General features: G+C 34.5%; 1 protein-coding gene across 2 annotated transcripts; it reads right to left on the reverse strand.

The window, feature by feature from the left end:
- Positions 1-1,858: 1,858 nt before the first annotated feature.
- On the reverse strand, positions 1,859-16,010 carry LOC140883529 (eukaryotic translation initiation factor 5B-like). 2 transcript variants are annotated; one of them, XM_073290036.1, is made up of 13 exons: positions 15,940-16,010; positions 15,815-15,870; positions 7,457-9,134; positions 7,258-7,365; positions 7,079-7,179; positions 6,858-6,948; positions 6,662-6,772; positions 6,518-6,583; positions 5,347-5,406; positions 3,895-4,449; positions 3,213-3,332; positions 2,360-2,479; positions 1,859-2,132 (listed from the first exon to the last, which is right to left on the reverse strand). In XM_073290036.1, exons 3-13 carry the CDS (start codon positions 9,080-9,082, stop codon positions 2,067-2,069), a joined length of 3,024 nt encoding a protein of 1,007 aa, XP_073146137.1. In that variant the 5' UTR covers positions 9,083-9,134; positions 15,815-15,870; positions 15,940-16,010; the 3' UTR covers positions 1,859-2,066. The 2 variants fall into 2 exon arrangements, with proteins under 2 accessions (XP_073146137.1, XP_073146136.1); XM_073290035.1 differs by lacking the exons at positions 15,815-15,870; positions 15,940-16,010 and adding an exon at positions 9,375-9,482.
- Between the last annotated feature and the right edge of the window lie 957 nt (positions 16,011-16,967).

A 16,967-nucleotide genomic window follows, 5' to 3' on the forward strand; every position in this document is an offset into this window, starting at 1 on the left:
CGAGTTGGGTGTGGGGAACTAGGGGTGCAAACGAACCGAACTGAACCGAATAATGATAAAATTTTAAGGTTCGAATTCGGCTCAATAAGAGTATACTCGAGTTCGAGCTCGATTCGAAGCTCGATAATTTCAAATATCTAGGCTCGAGCTCGGCTCGAAATGAAATTCGAGTTCGACTCGAAACATTCGAACCTATTCGTGAACTATTACTCGGATATTATGGTTCGAAAACTTCGAAATGTTCGAATAGGTTCAAAATGTATATATATTTATTATATAATTATATTATATTAATTAAATATTAAGGCTCGCAAACTATTCGCGAATTATCGAACAAAATAATTTTGGCTCGACCTCGGCTCGAAAAAAAGTTCGAACATGTTCGAATTCGGCTCGAGTTCGATAAGTTCAAATACAAATTAAATATTTATCGAGCGGATTCGTAAAGCTCACGAACCGGCTCGGGTTCGTTTGCACCCCTAGTGGGGACAATGGATCAGATTAGGAAATAGGACCCTGATTGCATTAAGTTTTGGTGTTGTTTAAAGCCCATGAGTCCAATAGAAATTTTTTTGAAAGAGACATGTATATCTTCTGTTTTATAATAATTAAGAGACACATAATAACTACTACTCTGAAGACATCAATTTTTGTTTTTGGTTTTACCCTCTCATCCTATTTCTATCTACTATCTCACTCGAGAAATGCTATATGTACACGAAGAGTTACACGTTGAGTTACATATTGTACTTGAAATTACATCATTATCCTACATGCATTTTTGAAAGATTTTTTTCAAATAAAATGCAGGGATATTCATGTAATTTCAAGTATAATGTGTAACCCAACGTGTAATTTTCCGGTACACGTAGCATTATCCATCCCACTAAACCTCCTACTCACTCCACCCACAAAAAATACATATAAAAATAACTTTTATTTTACACACACATAAGCGTATGCATTTTTTACTAATAAATAATTATTATTGGAACTTGAATTCTCTTTCAAATAGGCCAGATAATATATACATAATTATTGATAGTAGAGTTTGTCCATTACTGAATACACGGCTTTAACATGTATGATAACTAGTAACCTAGTACACGTGTTGCGTGTGCAACATAAAAAAAGTAATATTTCTTATGTTTGTTTATTTTGAAGGCGGAAGAAGAAGCATATTTTTATTGAGAAATTTTTGTGTTTGCAGATATAAAAACGTGAAAAGAATTAGAAGGAAGTGGTAGAGGATATTTTCGATAAATAGAAAAACAAACAATGACACCAAACCGTTTTTATATGGTGCTTAGCTTTAATAAATAGTAAGAGATAAAAGTAATGAATTTAATCAACACCAAACTTATTATAATTCTGATCATCAGTTTGAATAGGTACAGATCAAGAACCAGGAGAAGAAGTTTGGATTTTATGATACATGGCATTTTTAGACCAATCTTTGCCATTGGATACAAGTGTAATCGATCAATATGATTCGATGCATGAACTAATTTTTGTGGTTTCTTTACACCAAACCAGTGAATGCATCGAATCATATTTGATTGACCGCACTTATATCCAATGGCAAAGATTGGTTTAAAAATGCCATGATTTATAAAATCCAAACTTCTACCTTCTACTGATTCTTGATTTGCATACCTATTCCAACCATTTATTTATTTTTATTATTATTATTATTATTATTATTATTATTATTATTATTATTATTATTATTATTATTATTATGTATGCATTCGCAATCTGATGTAAATTTCATGCAAATCTTTACAAAATTATCCCATTCGAAATCGCAAGAAACCAAAAAGAAAAAAAAAGAAAAAAAAGGAAATATGAAAAGACGTAAAGAAAGTCGCCGCATGCATGCATGGACGGTACTACTCAAAACAGAATCATCAAGTTGAGGCTTTGGCTATGCAATAGATAAACGATGATATAATTCTAATAATCAATATTATATAACATAAGAAACAAATTTTATAATAAATCATAGTAATCGAATTACGAGGAGCAAAGTTTCCCCACAGTTCCTTTCAAACGCGTACGAAGATTTATGGTATCCTGAAGAGTCGTTTCAATTTTGAGAGTAATATTACCTCCTCTGCGGACAAGTCTTCCTGTATATATTTTATTAGCCACAGAAGAGATAGACATGTTTAAGTACACGCTTGCTAAAATATAAGCACATGTTTTTCAAACAGCATAATCCACTAGTTAGTTCTCCAATTCCCTTTCAAGAAAAATTAATGTTGTGGGTGAAATGTGCCTCAGTATGTGGTTAAAGGCATTATCTAGCAAGGTGCAAAAAAAATAAAAAAACTAATCAATAAAATTCAGTAATTACCGCATAGTGTTCCTCCAGTGCATCAAGTGAGTTTCTAGAGATTTTGCTCACAAGCTCGTCTGCAATTTCAAAATGCCGACCGAACATCTTCTGCTGCTCTTCTGCGTTACTGCCGATTATCTGTTAAAAAGCATAGCACTTCAATGGAAAGGCAAAATAAAAAGAGTCATACTACTTTGGGTACTCGTGTTTTGGCATGCTTTAAAAGAAGTGCAGTGCACAACATCTTGCAAAGTTTCACACACCATACACAAAAAAAAAAAAAAAACACTTGATACAAGGACAGGGTGACAAATTAGACTGCCCCAAGGTTTGGGTTCTCATAAAGGATTGCAGTTTCCAGCACTTTTAAAAGCAGTGCCATGGAAAACATAATTAACAACCACCATATACACACTTAATATGGAAGTGTCGATACCCTATCAGTAACGGTAAACAATCTTGTTCTTGTGTAGTTAGTCTAGTCAAGAACAATCGCTAATGTGTTTTGATGAATAACTTGAAACTGGAACATGAGGCAGAAAAATCTAAATCAAGTGTTCAACTTATGGTGCATGTTAAATGTTTAAAAGTAGGAACATGTTTCTAGCCTAAGTCTCATGATGCCTAGAGGACTAAAAAACTCACAGTACACTGTCAAATTTTAAAACAAAATCAACCTTTCCATAAGGTGCATGGATGATAAATAAGGTAAGTAATCCAAGCTGATTATGACACAATAAAAACATAGCATATTCGACAAAATCAAATGCGACTTCATACAATATTCTTTGAGTTCTAACAGGAAGCAAAAAAGAATGGCACACCAAAGTTCACATAAAAATTGAATATATAAGCACCGAAATTCCCAAACCTTAATGGAAACGTTCTGTCCTTTCTTGGCATATTCAACAGGCTTCTTATTATTCGCAATGGAAGCTATACGACCAATGTCAATGAAATCTTTTCCAGGAACACATAGTGGAGTTCCAACCTGCAGAAGTAAATCCAAAATAAACGATTTCAACACAAAGCAAATACTTTTCTCTAAAACAAATACTTTCATTTTATTGGCCTATGATTTGCCTGGAAAATGGTATTTTTAACTACTGGAATTCTAGTGGGCAACTACAAATGGAAAACTATTATTAACAGTCTATCTCTGGTCTTTCTCAACCCCTTCAACTCTCCAGTTCACATCAATTGACTTGGAAAACTATTATGAACAGTACATTCCTAGTCTTTATTCTGCCCTTTTAACTCTCCAGTTCACATTGAATGAACTTGGAAAACCACTCATGAATTATCAATTTAACCTCAACTTTGCAGGCTAACAACATTAAACGCTTATTTTATTGGTCAATACTTAAACTGACATCAGTGGAGGGTAAAAACTCAAAAACTAGAGCGCAAACACACACATTTATAATTTCAAACAGAGCATAATGGACAAAGAGATCCATGCACTCAATCCCACTAGTAAAGAAGTAGTACAATGATGACAAGACACATTTTTATTCAGCAGAATGTGAAAAAGGCTGCCTAAAAAAATTTACCTTTGCGGTGCCTTCTAGTATCTCAACGCCGAAGACAATGGGATCCTTCTTATTAAACACATGTTTCGGTATGATTTTGAGAACACATGGAAAAACTGCTTCTTCAGCAGCTTCTTTCTTTTTTTCCTCCTTAAGATTACCTATATAAGCCTTAAATTGATTGGCTAGGTGGTAAATAACATTAGCAACAAATATTTTAACTCCGAGTTTATCAGCAAGTTCCCTAGCTTCAGGTGTTACTTTGACATCAAACGCCAATATCGTCCCATAATCCCTTTTCTTCTCAAGCATAATACTTGCTTTCATCACGTCCTTTTTGTGTACTGGGCCTATGCTTGTACCACTGACAGGTACGTTAAATTCTGGAGTCTTCAATAATTCCAGTAATGCTTCTAAAGACCCAAGAGAAGATGCTTGAACATAAACTCCCTCATCAATTTTATCAAACCCACTCATAACTGTTTTCTTATCTTCCATGGCTCCTTTAATGTACTCTAGATCATCATCGGGTCCCACAACATAAAGACTTGTGCCGGCAATGGCATGCTCAAGGCCCTACAAACAGAAAGAAAAGAAAAAGAGAAAAACATTAACAATGACAAGTAATAGTCAGCCAAGAAAAGAAAATATAAACAAAATTGTACAAGTTAAGAGTGCGTGAAATAGTACATAATCTCAAATGATCTCAAAATTTAAGGAATTACAAATCGTTATGTGCTCGGAAAACATTCAGAATATCATAAATAATGTGCATGCTTAAGTTACATGTTGGTCCATTGGATTACAAATTCAGATTTTTATTCCCAAAAAATAAAAACCAATAGCAAAATTACAATACGCTTCAGAAAAATAAGAGGATTACAATTAATTGCAGCACTTAATATATCAAGTCTGTCCACAAAGGCAAAAACTTTTAGTATGATGCATGCCTGATTAGTAAAGGCTTTATAGGCACTACTATATTGCCGGCCCTTATTCAAGGTCTAGCCCAGCATTTTAAAAATGTCAGGCGGCTGCGTCTGGAGCCTTTGCACGCACTCTGTGCACCTTAATACTGGACTCATATGTTTCTCAGGAGGAAAATTGATCTAAACTGAATAAAACACCATCTTTACATTCTCCAGAAGCGATAGATATGGTAAACTTTTCGTTGAACCAAATAATATAAATGGAGAAAAATATATAATTAGTCAAAAATGAAGGATCGTGAAAGCCAGCTCGCTCCGTGAATCATAGATAGTACATGAAGTCCTAAAGTAAGTTGATAGGCATTTAAATGAAGTCTTCAAATCATTAGTTTGATTGTGCAGACTCTCAGAAGGGACCACCAGAATTAGGTATTCTTCCCTAAGTGACTTCATCAGATTATGCAAATGCCTTCATTGACATCCAAACATTTATTTATTTAAAATTTCAGTAGCAAAGGAGATATAAAGTTTGAGGCAATGTTACCTGTGCAGTTATCTTTATGCCTTGGGCAGCCTTGATTTCTTTATGATGCAAATAAGTTCCCTATAACAAAGTAATGACAAAACTGTGAGACCTCTGCAAAGAGAATGAACTTAATCTTTGTGACTTTCCAAGCATTTATATAGATATGTTCTAAACTTCAAAACATAAATCAAGAAAGAAGAATGAATCAAGAGCAATATATTTCAAGCTCCAAATACAAATCAAGTTGGCAATACGTTAACAGTTTGTTAATAGTGACAATAAAAATTGAAAAACAAATTGTATGAATAAGATACATTTCCATGCAAAGTAACATGGCAGACTCTTCAGGCAAATAGAAAATATGATGTTTCTAAGAACATCAATATAAAAATTATGCTAAACTGAAACTTTTGAACTCCCTCTCACAAACTTTATTTTAGTTAGTAGGGGAGTGAATTAAAGACAATTAAAATGAAAAAGAATAATATGACAACTGAATGAAGACCATATTTAAAAGTTCCATTTGATGGTTCGGGATAATTTAAGACAATGACATTTCTGATTTCACAGTAATACATTGACAAGAAATAAGTGCAAAGATTGTATGGTCACATAATAAAAAGTTATCTTAGACAAGCAGAATAAGTTGTCACCACAACTAAGTCACTATTCACTATGTGGAATGACTCCCACAAAACCTTTTTCTGACTTACCAAAGAGATTGCTGACTAATGAGCTAGACTACACAATTAGGCAGATAATGGGCTCCCAACTTTGGTTTCAAGTGGATATCTTCTAAAAGAATAAGAAAAATTAGCTTCTGAACAAAATGATCTTCAGTATTTCATTCAAATTTCATGGTAGTTAGTGCTGTGGCTATGCTTGTTAATCTTGGCAAAAGTGACTTTTTTTAATCCCTTTTCCATTGTTACTTTTCGAGGAAAAGATGACTGCCCTGTACAACCAATTCACATCTGAACACCAAATGTTCATGTAATCCAACACCAGGCTGGTCACCAGTTACTCTATCCATAATCTAAAAGGATCAACCATACAAAATTAAACCTTGAGTATCAGAAGTCGTGTTTCTATGTGTTGCATTTGAAAATAATTAATTGGAAGGAACAAATACAGATCAATCTTAAAGGATTTTAAGTAGAAAACAAATGCATAACCGGGAAATTATCACCTTAACTCGGAGCTCCTTCATTGGATGGGGAGTTAATAATGCTCTGATTGACGTAACAATGGGTCCCTAAAAGGAATACATCATCCACGAGTGTGAACATACAGATAAAGGATCCAAAACAGGAATAAGTCATGAAATACTTACCTGTAAGCCACAAACAACTATATGATCCCCTTCATGAAGCACACCATTTGCCAACACCACATCAATTGTCGTCCCATGACCTTCAATCACCTTAACCTCCAAAACATTGCACTGCCACAGCAATGAGCATAAATAACGTTAACTCACTCATCAGACACTATCTCTCAAATCCATGGAAAAGAAGAGGGTAACAAACCTGCACTTTGTTGCTACATGTTAGCCTTTCAATCATAGTCTTCTGTGTCCATTGAACCAGCAGTAACAATAAATCAGGAATGCCTTCACCACTGTTAGAGCCATGATCACAAAAAGTATAAAAATTGAGATAGAGAAAAACTATGGGTTTTCGTGAACTAATAACTTGAAAGTGCAAAACCAGCTATAAAAAAAATACTAAATTGCTTAGGCAACCGGAACCTTATGGCACTAGTAGGTACAATGCTGAAAGTTTCTCCCATTTCTTTGTTCTTATAATACAACTCTGTGTTAAGCCCTTGCTCCTTAAACTGTGTGATAACCTAAACAACAAAATGGGTAAATCAGACAATAACACAGCTAAATCCTCGCGTATTATGTTACACAAGAGTTGAAATGACCTGAGTGAGCTTCCTATTAAATTGAATTTGGACATCTTTTGACTGTTGCTTCATCGCCTTCATTATCGGTGCATTCGTACAAGTTTTCCAGCCATACAGTCTGTCCACCTGCAAATTTATGTAATAAAAGGGTCGAGGAAACGAGGCATCACAGATATTTATATGAATACTCGATAGACATGGTTACCATTCCACTCACTTGGTTCAGGGCGACAATAAATTCAGTGTTACTCTTCTTCAAAAGACTCAGCGATTCTCTGGTCTGACGTTCTAATCCACACGTTATATTGACAACCAAAATTGCAATATCACATAACTCTGATCCCCGAGATCGCAAATTAGAGAAACATTCATGTCCAGGGGTATCGATGACTAACAGACCTGGAACATTCAGCTTAGCATCAGCCTTTAGTTCCTTAGTTCGTGCACGAATACTCTCAGCAGGGAAATAGGTTGCACCTATTTGCTGAGTAATTCCACCAGCCTCGCCCTCTTGGACATTAGTACCTCTGATGAAATCTAGTAACTTTGTTTTTCCAGCATCAGCATGGCCCATGATACAGCAAATTGGGGAGCGGAGATTTTGTCCATTCTGAACACAATTATCATCTGATCCTGAAGTTTCCCTCATCTGATCCTCAACCTCAGAATCTTTCTTCTTAACTTCCTCATTCTGATCTCTAACTGTAGCTGAAGCAACTCTTTCAGCCAATCCATGCTTGGTTGCAACAACAGGCAGCTCAGCGCTCTCAGTTGCAATCCTTACACTCCTGATCTCCTCTTTTACAAAAGTTTCTGGCTCTGAGTCAACTTTTTCATCACCAAATGCACTTTTACCGGACAGCTTTAAATCAGTGTCATCCCAACTTTTTGCATCCCACTCATCATCATCTTTTTCTTCTTCTTCTTGATTTCCATTCTCTTGGACTATTTCAGCAGTCTTCGCATTATCATTTGCGCTCAATGGCTCGACCTGTTCGATATTTTCATCTTCCACAGAATCCACCTCTGATGCAACTTCTTGATGCACTTCCTTCAACACCTTGCTTCCATTATTTGAAGGGGCAGCACCATTAGATTCAGCAACTGACTTTGACTTCTTCTTTTTTTGATACAGAGGTCGGTTGGAAGGTATTCCAGCAGGGTCCACCAGCAACTCCAACGCATTAGCAAGGATTTGCTTCCTCATTGCCTCCAGCCTGCGAGCCTCTTCCTTCTGCTTTCCCGTTAAAAGCTTCCCTTCTAATTTTTTCTTTAGAAGCTTCTCCTTTTCTTTTTCCTTCTTTAATAGTTTTTTCTCTTCAGCTAATCGTTCTAATTCTTCCTGCCGTCTCCATTCCTCCTCTTCCTTCCTTAACCTCTCCTCTTCTTCCCGCTTCTTCCGCTCTTCCGCTTGCTTTAGTTTGGCAAGCTTCTCTTGCATTTCTCGGACATGCTTTGGAGTTTTCTTATCTGTAACTTTAATTTTCATATCATTTTTAGTCACTTCCTGCTTTTCTTCAACAGCGGCTTTTTTCTCCTTTTCTTTTTCCTTCTTCCTTTTTTTCTTTTTTGAAGCTGCTGACTCCCGGGTTCCTTCCCCAGTTTCCTTGTCACCAGCAATCTCTTCTAGTACAGCTGAAGCCATTTGAACAGGTTTCGACACAAGAGGTGCTCCACCAAGTTCAGCCAGAATCTTGTCAATGTCTTCTTTCTCTTCCACAACTGCAGCTTCTTCTGATAATTCAGTTCCAATCAAAACCTCAATCACAAATCCCTTCTCCTGCGACTTACCTCCAGCGGCACCGCTCTCCTGATCACCAAAAGTATGCTTCTTTCTCACCATCAGAAATCATTCGACTGATAAAATATGCTCCAAATCACCAAATTTAAAATTCCTGGGAATCCAATCACCATATCAATTACAGCACAACATAGTAACAAACACAACTGGTAGTATAAGTAGACGAATAAATTTGTAGAGGCAAATCGAATTTCCATAAAGATTACAAATGAACCATAGTTCTTTAGGGCACAAAAGCCCCAGGGCGCCCCTGAAGCCCTAGGCGCGAATTTTAAAATTCTGCATATGTAAAGTGATTTTACACAATAAATTACATAAATAAAAGCGTTCAAACCTCAAGAAAGGCTGATTAGACTGCGAGAACGAAAAGGAAAACAAGGGTTTGCCAGAAATCCCGAAACGGCTTTGAAAGAGGTGGGGAGATCAAAAATTCTGTAGCTTCATGCATGCAGGGTTTTTTTTTATAATTTTTTTGAAATTATTAGATAAAATAAAATAGGTAAGGGAATTTTTTACTTTTACTTTTACTTTTATTTATTATTATTATTATTTTTTTTTATCAATATAGGTACGGGGATTTTTTTTAAAAATTAATAAAAAATAAAATAAAAAGTAAAATAGGCCTGACTTTAATGTTACTAATTTTATTTTATATTTACATAATTTATATATATATTTAAATTAATTGTAAATTGTTATTTATTTTTATAATTAAAAATAAGTGTATGTAGAGCCATTAAAATATGTATCTGACAATCTCGTTTTTCCATGAAAATAGACGTGTTGGATGATATAGTTCAACCTAGCATATGAATATTACCCTAATTAATAGATTTAATATCTCATGATTTGTCACGTCAACAATATATCCTTAATTACGTATGTGTAAAAATAAGAACTATTGGATGCATATCTTTAATAGTTAATAATTTGAAAGCAAACTTAGATAGATTATCCTTTTTGGACCGATAGGATGGGACAGGTTTGGTCATCCCACAATTTTTTATATTTTTTAAATATAATTAATTATACAACATTTTTATGTATGAATGATAATTTATTTTTTCACAAAAATTTGTAATCTTTATCAATGGATAGAAATGTCATGTATTACAAGTCGGTCCAAATATAAAAGAAATTCTCAAACATTCAAAGACATGTGACGTAACGAGTGTTTGCAATGATTAAAAAAAGTGATTGTTAGATTTTGGCTTAAAAAAACATTTTTATGTGTTTTTTATACCCAAATTATGTGTTAACGTATGCTTAACTTAATTTCATTAATTGTATATATTTATTCATGTATTCATTATAATAAAAAAATATTTATTCGTATAGTTCAATGATGTTACTATAAATAATATAACTGTTTCAAAATTGATTTACTGATAACCATATATAAATTATTATAATAACTATTTTAAAATTCATCAATCATACATAAAAGTTGTAAATAATATAAAATCGTTAAAAATCATCAATTATCAATAATTAGTTTCAAAATTTATCAATCATACGTCACATTTCTTTGAGTGTTTGAGAATTTATTTTGTGTTTGGACCGATTTCTAATACGTAAAATTTCTACTCATCGATAAAGATTACAAAGTTTTGTGAAAAAATAATTATCATTCATACATAAAAATGTTGTATAATATCTTTAAAAAATAGAAAATAAATTGTGGGATGACCAAAAATTTCCCACCTTATCCGTTCAAAAAGAATAATCTATCTAAGTTCGCTTTCAACTTAACTACTAAAGAGATAACCCAACACGTCTATCTTTCATGGCAACACGAGTTTGCCAAACACATATTTTAATGGTTCTACATATATTTATTTTTAATTATAAAAATAAATAACAATTTACAATTAATTTAAAGATATATAAATTATATAAAATAAAATAAATTTTTAACATTGAAATTAGGCCATTGGCTAGCAGAGGCGTGAATTCAAATAAAATAAAATAAAATAAACATTGAAGTCACTCTTATCTAATGGCGTGACTTTAATTTTTTATTTGTTTAAAATGAAGGGGCGTGACTTTAGTTATTTCACGTCCAACAATTAGGCGTGATACATTAGTTTCGAAAACTTTTTCAATTTATCGTAATTTGATAATTAAAAATAATATTTACAATAGACAGTGAAAAAATTCGGACTTGTTTTGTTACGTTTTTTTTCTTTTTTCATTTTTTTTTGGAAAGGATAGGTAGGGGGATTTGGTAATTGAAATTTGAGCTTCAAAATTGGATGGGAGATGTGCTTTCGTAATTGGTAAACGAAATCCGTACTGGTACTGTCCCAGGGAAGATTAAACTAAGGAATTCTAAGTTTGAGTAACTTTTAAGATATTGGAGTAGTCAGATTGTCATTTAACTCATTTGAACCCAGTCAAATGATTAAACCTTGTGATTTGGCCAGCCGTGGTTATAATTATTTGCCGATTGGATTCACTCGTGAGCAGGGGCAGACCCACCATAGGGCGAAGGTGGGCCACGGCCCTTCCAAAAATTTTGAATTTTTTTAGTATATATGTATATATTTTCTAGAACAATATTATAAATATTTGGCCCCCTTGAATTAACAAATTTACCTTGTGGCCTACTGGTAAACCATGTTTTATCCCGCATGAAATTGATGAAATGCTCAAGTTCGAATTCTGCCAAAATTTATTTCACCTTTTAACATTATTTTTTTATTAAAAAATGTAAATTATTGTTTTAAATATATATATATATAATAAAAATTTGCAAACTAATAAAAATAAAATAAAGGGTCTATTTCCCTTTTTATTTTATTTTTATTTTATTAGTTTGAAATTTATTATTTTATATAATTTTAGAGGAAATTTAGAAGAAAAAAATAGAAAAATAGGGGTTTTTCACTTTTTATTTTTATTAATTTGAATGATAGACCCTTTATTTTTATTAGTTTGCAAATTTTTATTATACATATATATTTAAAACAATAATTTACATTTTTTTAATAAAAAATGAAAATACAAATGCTTTCCTCTAAGTTTATATATAAAAATAAAAATTTCAAACTAAAAAAAATAAAAGAAAAAGTGATTTTCATTTTGAAAAGTGAAAACCCATATTCTTCTAATTTCTTTCTTCTTAAGCAAGAGGTTTGGAAAAGTCTCACCCGCTTGCACGAGTTCACCAAGTTTTCTAAATTCCACAAGATTTTTTTGTATGATAATCGTGGGTATTTTCGGTCTTGCGATAGGTCGATATACATGTTTTCTGCTGACTTTGTTTGATTGAGTTATTTTAGATTTTGTTCGATTAATGTTATGGATTGAATTCAATTTTTTTTTTTATCATTATTAGTCATTTAGTTGTGTTCTCATTTCAATGATTTTTTTATATTATATATATATTTTTTAATCAGTCTTATTTGCGTGAGAAAATTTTAATTTCTAATATATTAATATTTCTCACTCTCCAAACCCACTCTCCAAATAAAAAATTGAGTCGCACGATTCTGTAATCAAATTTTAGAAATTAAATATGGTTTTGTATAGATTTTGTTGGGATTCATACAAACTATTAATTAATCAAAATTTTATTGTTGGATTGAAAAAAAAATAGCTAGTGTGATTTTATCTTTTACCTTTTAATATTTTGTATATATTTTATAAGTGGCCCCCCCAAGGGCTGAATCCTAGATCCGCCCCTGCTCGTGAGGAGATAAATTGATATTGTAATTAGTGTTAAAGTAAAATAGTTATCGTCTAACTTCGTAATAGATATAGAATAAGATTTTGATGTCATCCTTGGGATAATAATATATTCCTCTCGTTTTAATTTGGTTATAGTATAGAAACAATAAGGAATCCACTTGGAAAATTAGGAAGCCATATGCAATCAGAGTATTCGGGATAATTCAACCTTGTGATTTCTTGTTGTATCTTGTAAAATGTTTAGATGTGATTTAAGATTGTTCTTTTCAGAAATGAGAAAATACGGTACTTAAAATTTATTTCTAGGACGAAATTTCTTAAGTGAGGGAGAATGTAGTAACCCGATTCAATTTTACAAGATTAATTGATCATGATTAAGGAAATTCCAGTTGGATTATTGGAGTTGAAAATCGGATTCAGAACGTTCGACATAGTGCGAAAGGGGTCCTAGTGTTAGGGTGGATCGGATGATCCGAACCCTAGATTGGACCATCCAAACCAAGGGAGTTCAGAAGAATTGGGTTCGGAAAGGAGTGAGATCGGACACTCCGATCAGGAGATCAGACTATCCGTACTCAGTCAAGACAGGTGTCCAAATCTGTTTAGAAGGATGGTGTCATGGCTGATGTCACATACCAGATCGGACGATCCGAAGTGTAGGATCAGACCATCCGATGTGTCACCGCGACAAGTGTCAAAAGAGTTGTACAAGTGTATCGGACGCAAGAAATCGAACGATCAGAAGTAGAGATAGGACCATCCAAACTTCGTATGATTGCGACGTGGCTCCCATGCAGGATCGGACTGTCCGAACTTGAGATCGGACGATCCAAACTTGGTCTATAAATAGGGGTTTTGAGAATCAGTTTTGTGCACCAACTTGATATTCCTCTCCCTCGTTTCTTAGGCCAATTTAAGGGTTTTTAGCCATACAGACGTGGTCCGGGCCTTCGAGAGGCATCTTCGGGGTCGTAGCGGAGTGGTTCCCAGTTCTGGGGCATTCAACATCAGCGGGATGATGACGGACGAAGGCATAACTTTAACTTCTTATAGAGAATAAGAAACATGCAATAGCTTAGTTAAGACTTTTAGAGCAAGATTTTAATACATGGTTATTCAGCAATTGTAGTGCTATGGTAGGCTTGGAACCTAGATGGATGCTTCTAGAATTGACTTAGTAAGGTACGTAAGTACTGACTGAGATAGCCAGCGGGTTTGCATAATTATGTGTTGCATATTATATGACATGATGCATGTTACTGCTTTGAGATATTATGTTGCATATGCATATCATATTGAGCATGTATCTTCTTCGAGATAAGATAGAGTTATAGGCTGCTCAACTCTTTTTAGGACGTTTTGACACTGAGAGTCATAGTGGCCGACATGTCGAGCGGACTTTAGTGATTTGAGGGACATTTTGGTCCACCTCTGGTTAGAATTGAGTGACTGAGTCCTGTGGTTTGAGTCCCCTAGACAACATCTCATATCCAAGGTACCAGTCCGAGCAGATTCTGATTTGTTTACCCATATATGGATACCTACTCATTACATTGCATGCAACATATATGTATGTTTACCCGTACTGGCGTGATGAGATTTAACGCTCATGTCCAGTTATTTTTTGTTGTCTGGACACCCCCATTCGACGGGACAGTTGCAGGTTGTTTTCTCCTAGAGATTTGGAGATTAGTTGGTGACCGAAACAAGATTGCAGAGTTAGCATTAGGTTTTAATTGTTTTTGTATTAACTTAATTCAATTGGGTTGTATAAATTTGGACACTGCTTTGCTATAACTCTAGTGGCGCCCCTTCGCCCTTTGGCTCAAAGAAAAATGCCTAAAAAGCCTTAGAATCGATCTAAAAGAGGAAGAGAAGAGAATTTGGTGCGATTTCAAATGAGGTCCTCGTGCCTTTATTTATAGGCGGAGATCGGATGGTCCGATCCCTGAGATTGGATCGTCCGATCTCTCCGATCCACCTCCTCCAAACACGTGTCTCTTACATGACTTCACTGCTTATGCTAGAGTTCGGATCGTCCAATCCCAATCTTCAGATCATCCAAACTCCTGCAGCTGACCAATCAAAAATAGATCATTATCTTATCTTATCTAATGGATATCGGATCATCGGATCCTTGCTTCGGATCATCCGATCTTCTCGGAGCTTCCAGTCTTCAACTAAGCTTTCGAAGGATTCGGATGGTCTGATCCTATTGCCTTACCCAGTTCGGATCATTCGAACTCCGAAGCACTAGAAACTCTTCCTGGACAATTTCTGATGTCCTGGCCGATTTTCACTCTTTAAGTCCATTAGATGACTACTTAATCATGTTTTACCTTGATTAATCATCATTAACGACTTAATTATCTTTAATTGGAACTTGGTTACTACGTCACTTTAGAATACTTTGAGTATTACAACCCTTTTGCAATACCTCACCCCAGTTAGGACTTACCCCACTGTCTTCAGCTGAGACTCCGAGACACTCTAGTGGTTTCAGCCCTCGACTACAATCGGGTTACGGAGGTTTGTAGCACCTCAATTGTATAAATATAATGTTTATAAAAATCAAACCTTAGCACAATATGATCCTAACTGATCTTATAGCGACAGGAAAAGGATCATCTTGATTCAAATGTGTTCGTTGAATTGTAGTCGTTTTCTTGCCTTTTATTTCTCTGCAATATGGTACACTTTAACGGCTGCACATGTTCTAATGATTCAAGAAAACATATCCTGGCACTTTTCGAAACATGTTTGGGTCCTAGGCATGTCACGTACAGTTTATACCGTGTGGTCTGCACACATTGGTAAAATGTTTGATGGTAGCACCCCTTCTACGGAGGCTTTGTTTAGGAAAATTGAGGTTCTTGTTGGTAAGTTCTTACATTTCTCGTACCCGAATGCTACACATTTTGATATATTAACTTGAGATTGTCATTTGCCCTAGATATTTCCAGTGTACTTGCACTTTACTTTTTATCTATGAAATTTATTTATTCATTAAAAAAAATGACCATAAGCACGAGCAACCAACTCACAGGATCAACATTAAGGATTTTTAACTTAGCTTTATACCTCAATGACTGTGGTTGACTCCCGGAAAATTCAAAATTTCTTTGACTCTGATCAGGCTGCAATAATTGGAATTATCAGTTCAGCATACAAAAATCTTGCAGCTCAATCAAAGGAGCAGATTCGACCTTGAAAGCTGACTCCTGGAAGGATTGGATCCATTTTGTAGCTTCTTCAGGACTGTTTGCCCCTAACTACCAAATTACAAGGTCTTCAAAATATATTGACTTAAAATCAGCAGGACCAAATGGGAAGAGAAATTTGCACACCTTCAGCTGATCGTTGGGATTAGTTGTGTTATATTGAGTGAAAGCAAAAATGACCTGCAAAGAACAAGATAGTAGCAAGAAATTGATAATCAGACAATTAAAAAGGGCATGTCTCTCTTTCTCTTATGGTTGATCCAGAAGGTAAAATAAACTATCAAATGGATCATTTCCATGAGCAATCATGGCTCTGTGAGTCTACCTTTCTTTGAATGTTCTCTTATGGTTGATCCAGAAAAGTTACAACATGATTAGTTAGTTAATGCTGTTAGCATAAACAAAAATGATTTAAGATGTAACACGCACCAAAAATCTAGTGACTTAATTGACTTGCCTCGGACTTAACTTTAAATGAACCAAACCACACGAACTTCAAGTCTCTCTGTATTATCCTATTCGGCTATTTAGTGTTATTAACTTATTATCACGATTCTTGCTATCCAGCATTCAATAAGATCCTAAACCATCAAACATTGTACCATGCCAGTTCACTCCAACAAACAGAATTTATCAGGCGCAAAACAAACAAACAAAAAAAAGGCAGCCGATGAGCTCAAATTGCCGCAAGAGCCACAAACAGTTCAAAACTTGAAATCTACTATAATACAGCACTTTAAAAGACGAATCAAGAAACGGAAGTAAACCTTACCTCATCATTAGAAATCGGAACAGATCTGAAGCTCTTGAGCAGGTGATCTTGAAGAACGAAGTAGCGTTTTCTTGGATACTGAAACCCAATCCGATTGGAGCGAATCAAATGCAACCATCCCTCCATTTTGCAACCATCGCTCAGTGATACAGCCATTTCGCTGCTTGTTTCCAACAATTCTGAGGAACCCAACTCCCAATTTCACCAAAAACAAGTTAAAGAAAAGCCAAATTCTAGTTTC

Source organism: Henckelia pumila, chromosome 2 (assembly GCF_033568475.1).
Source record: "Henckelia pumila isolate YLH828 chromosome 2, ASM3356847v2, whole genome shotgun sequence".
Lineage (NCBI taxonomy): Eukaryota > Viridiplantae > Streptophyta > Magnoliopsida > Lamiales > Gesneriaceae > Henckelia > Henckelia pumila.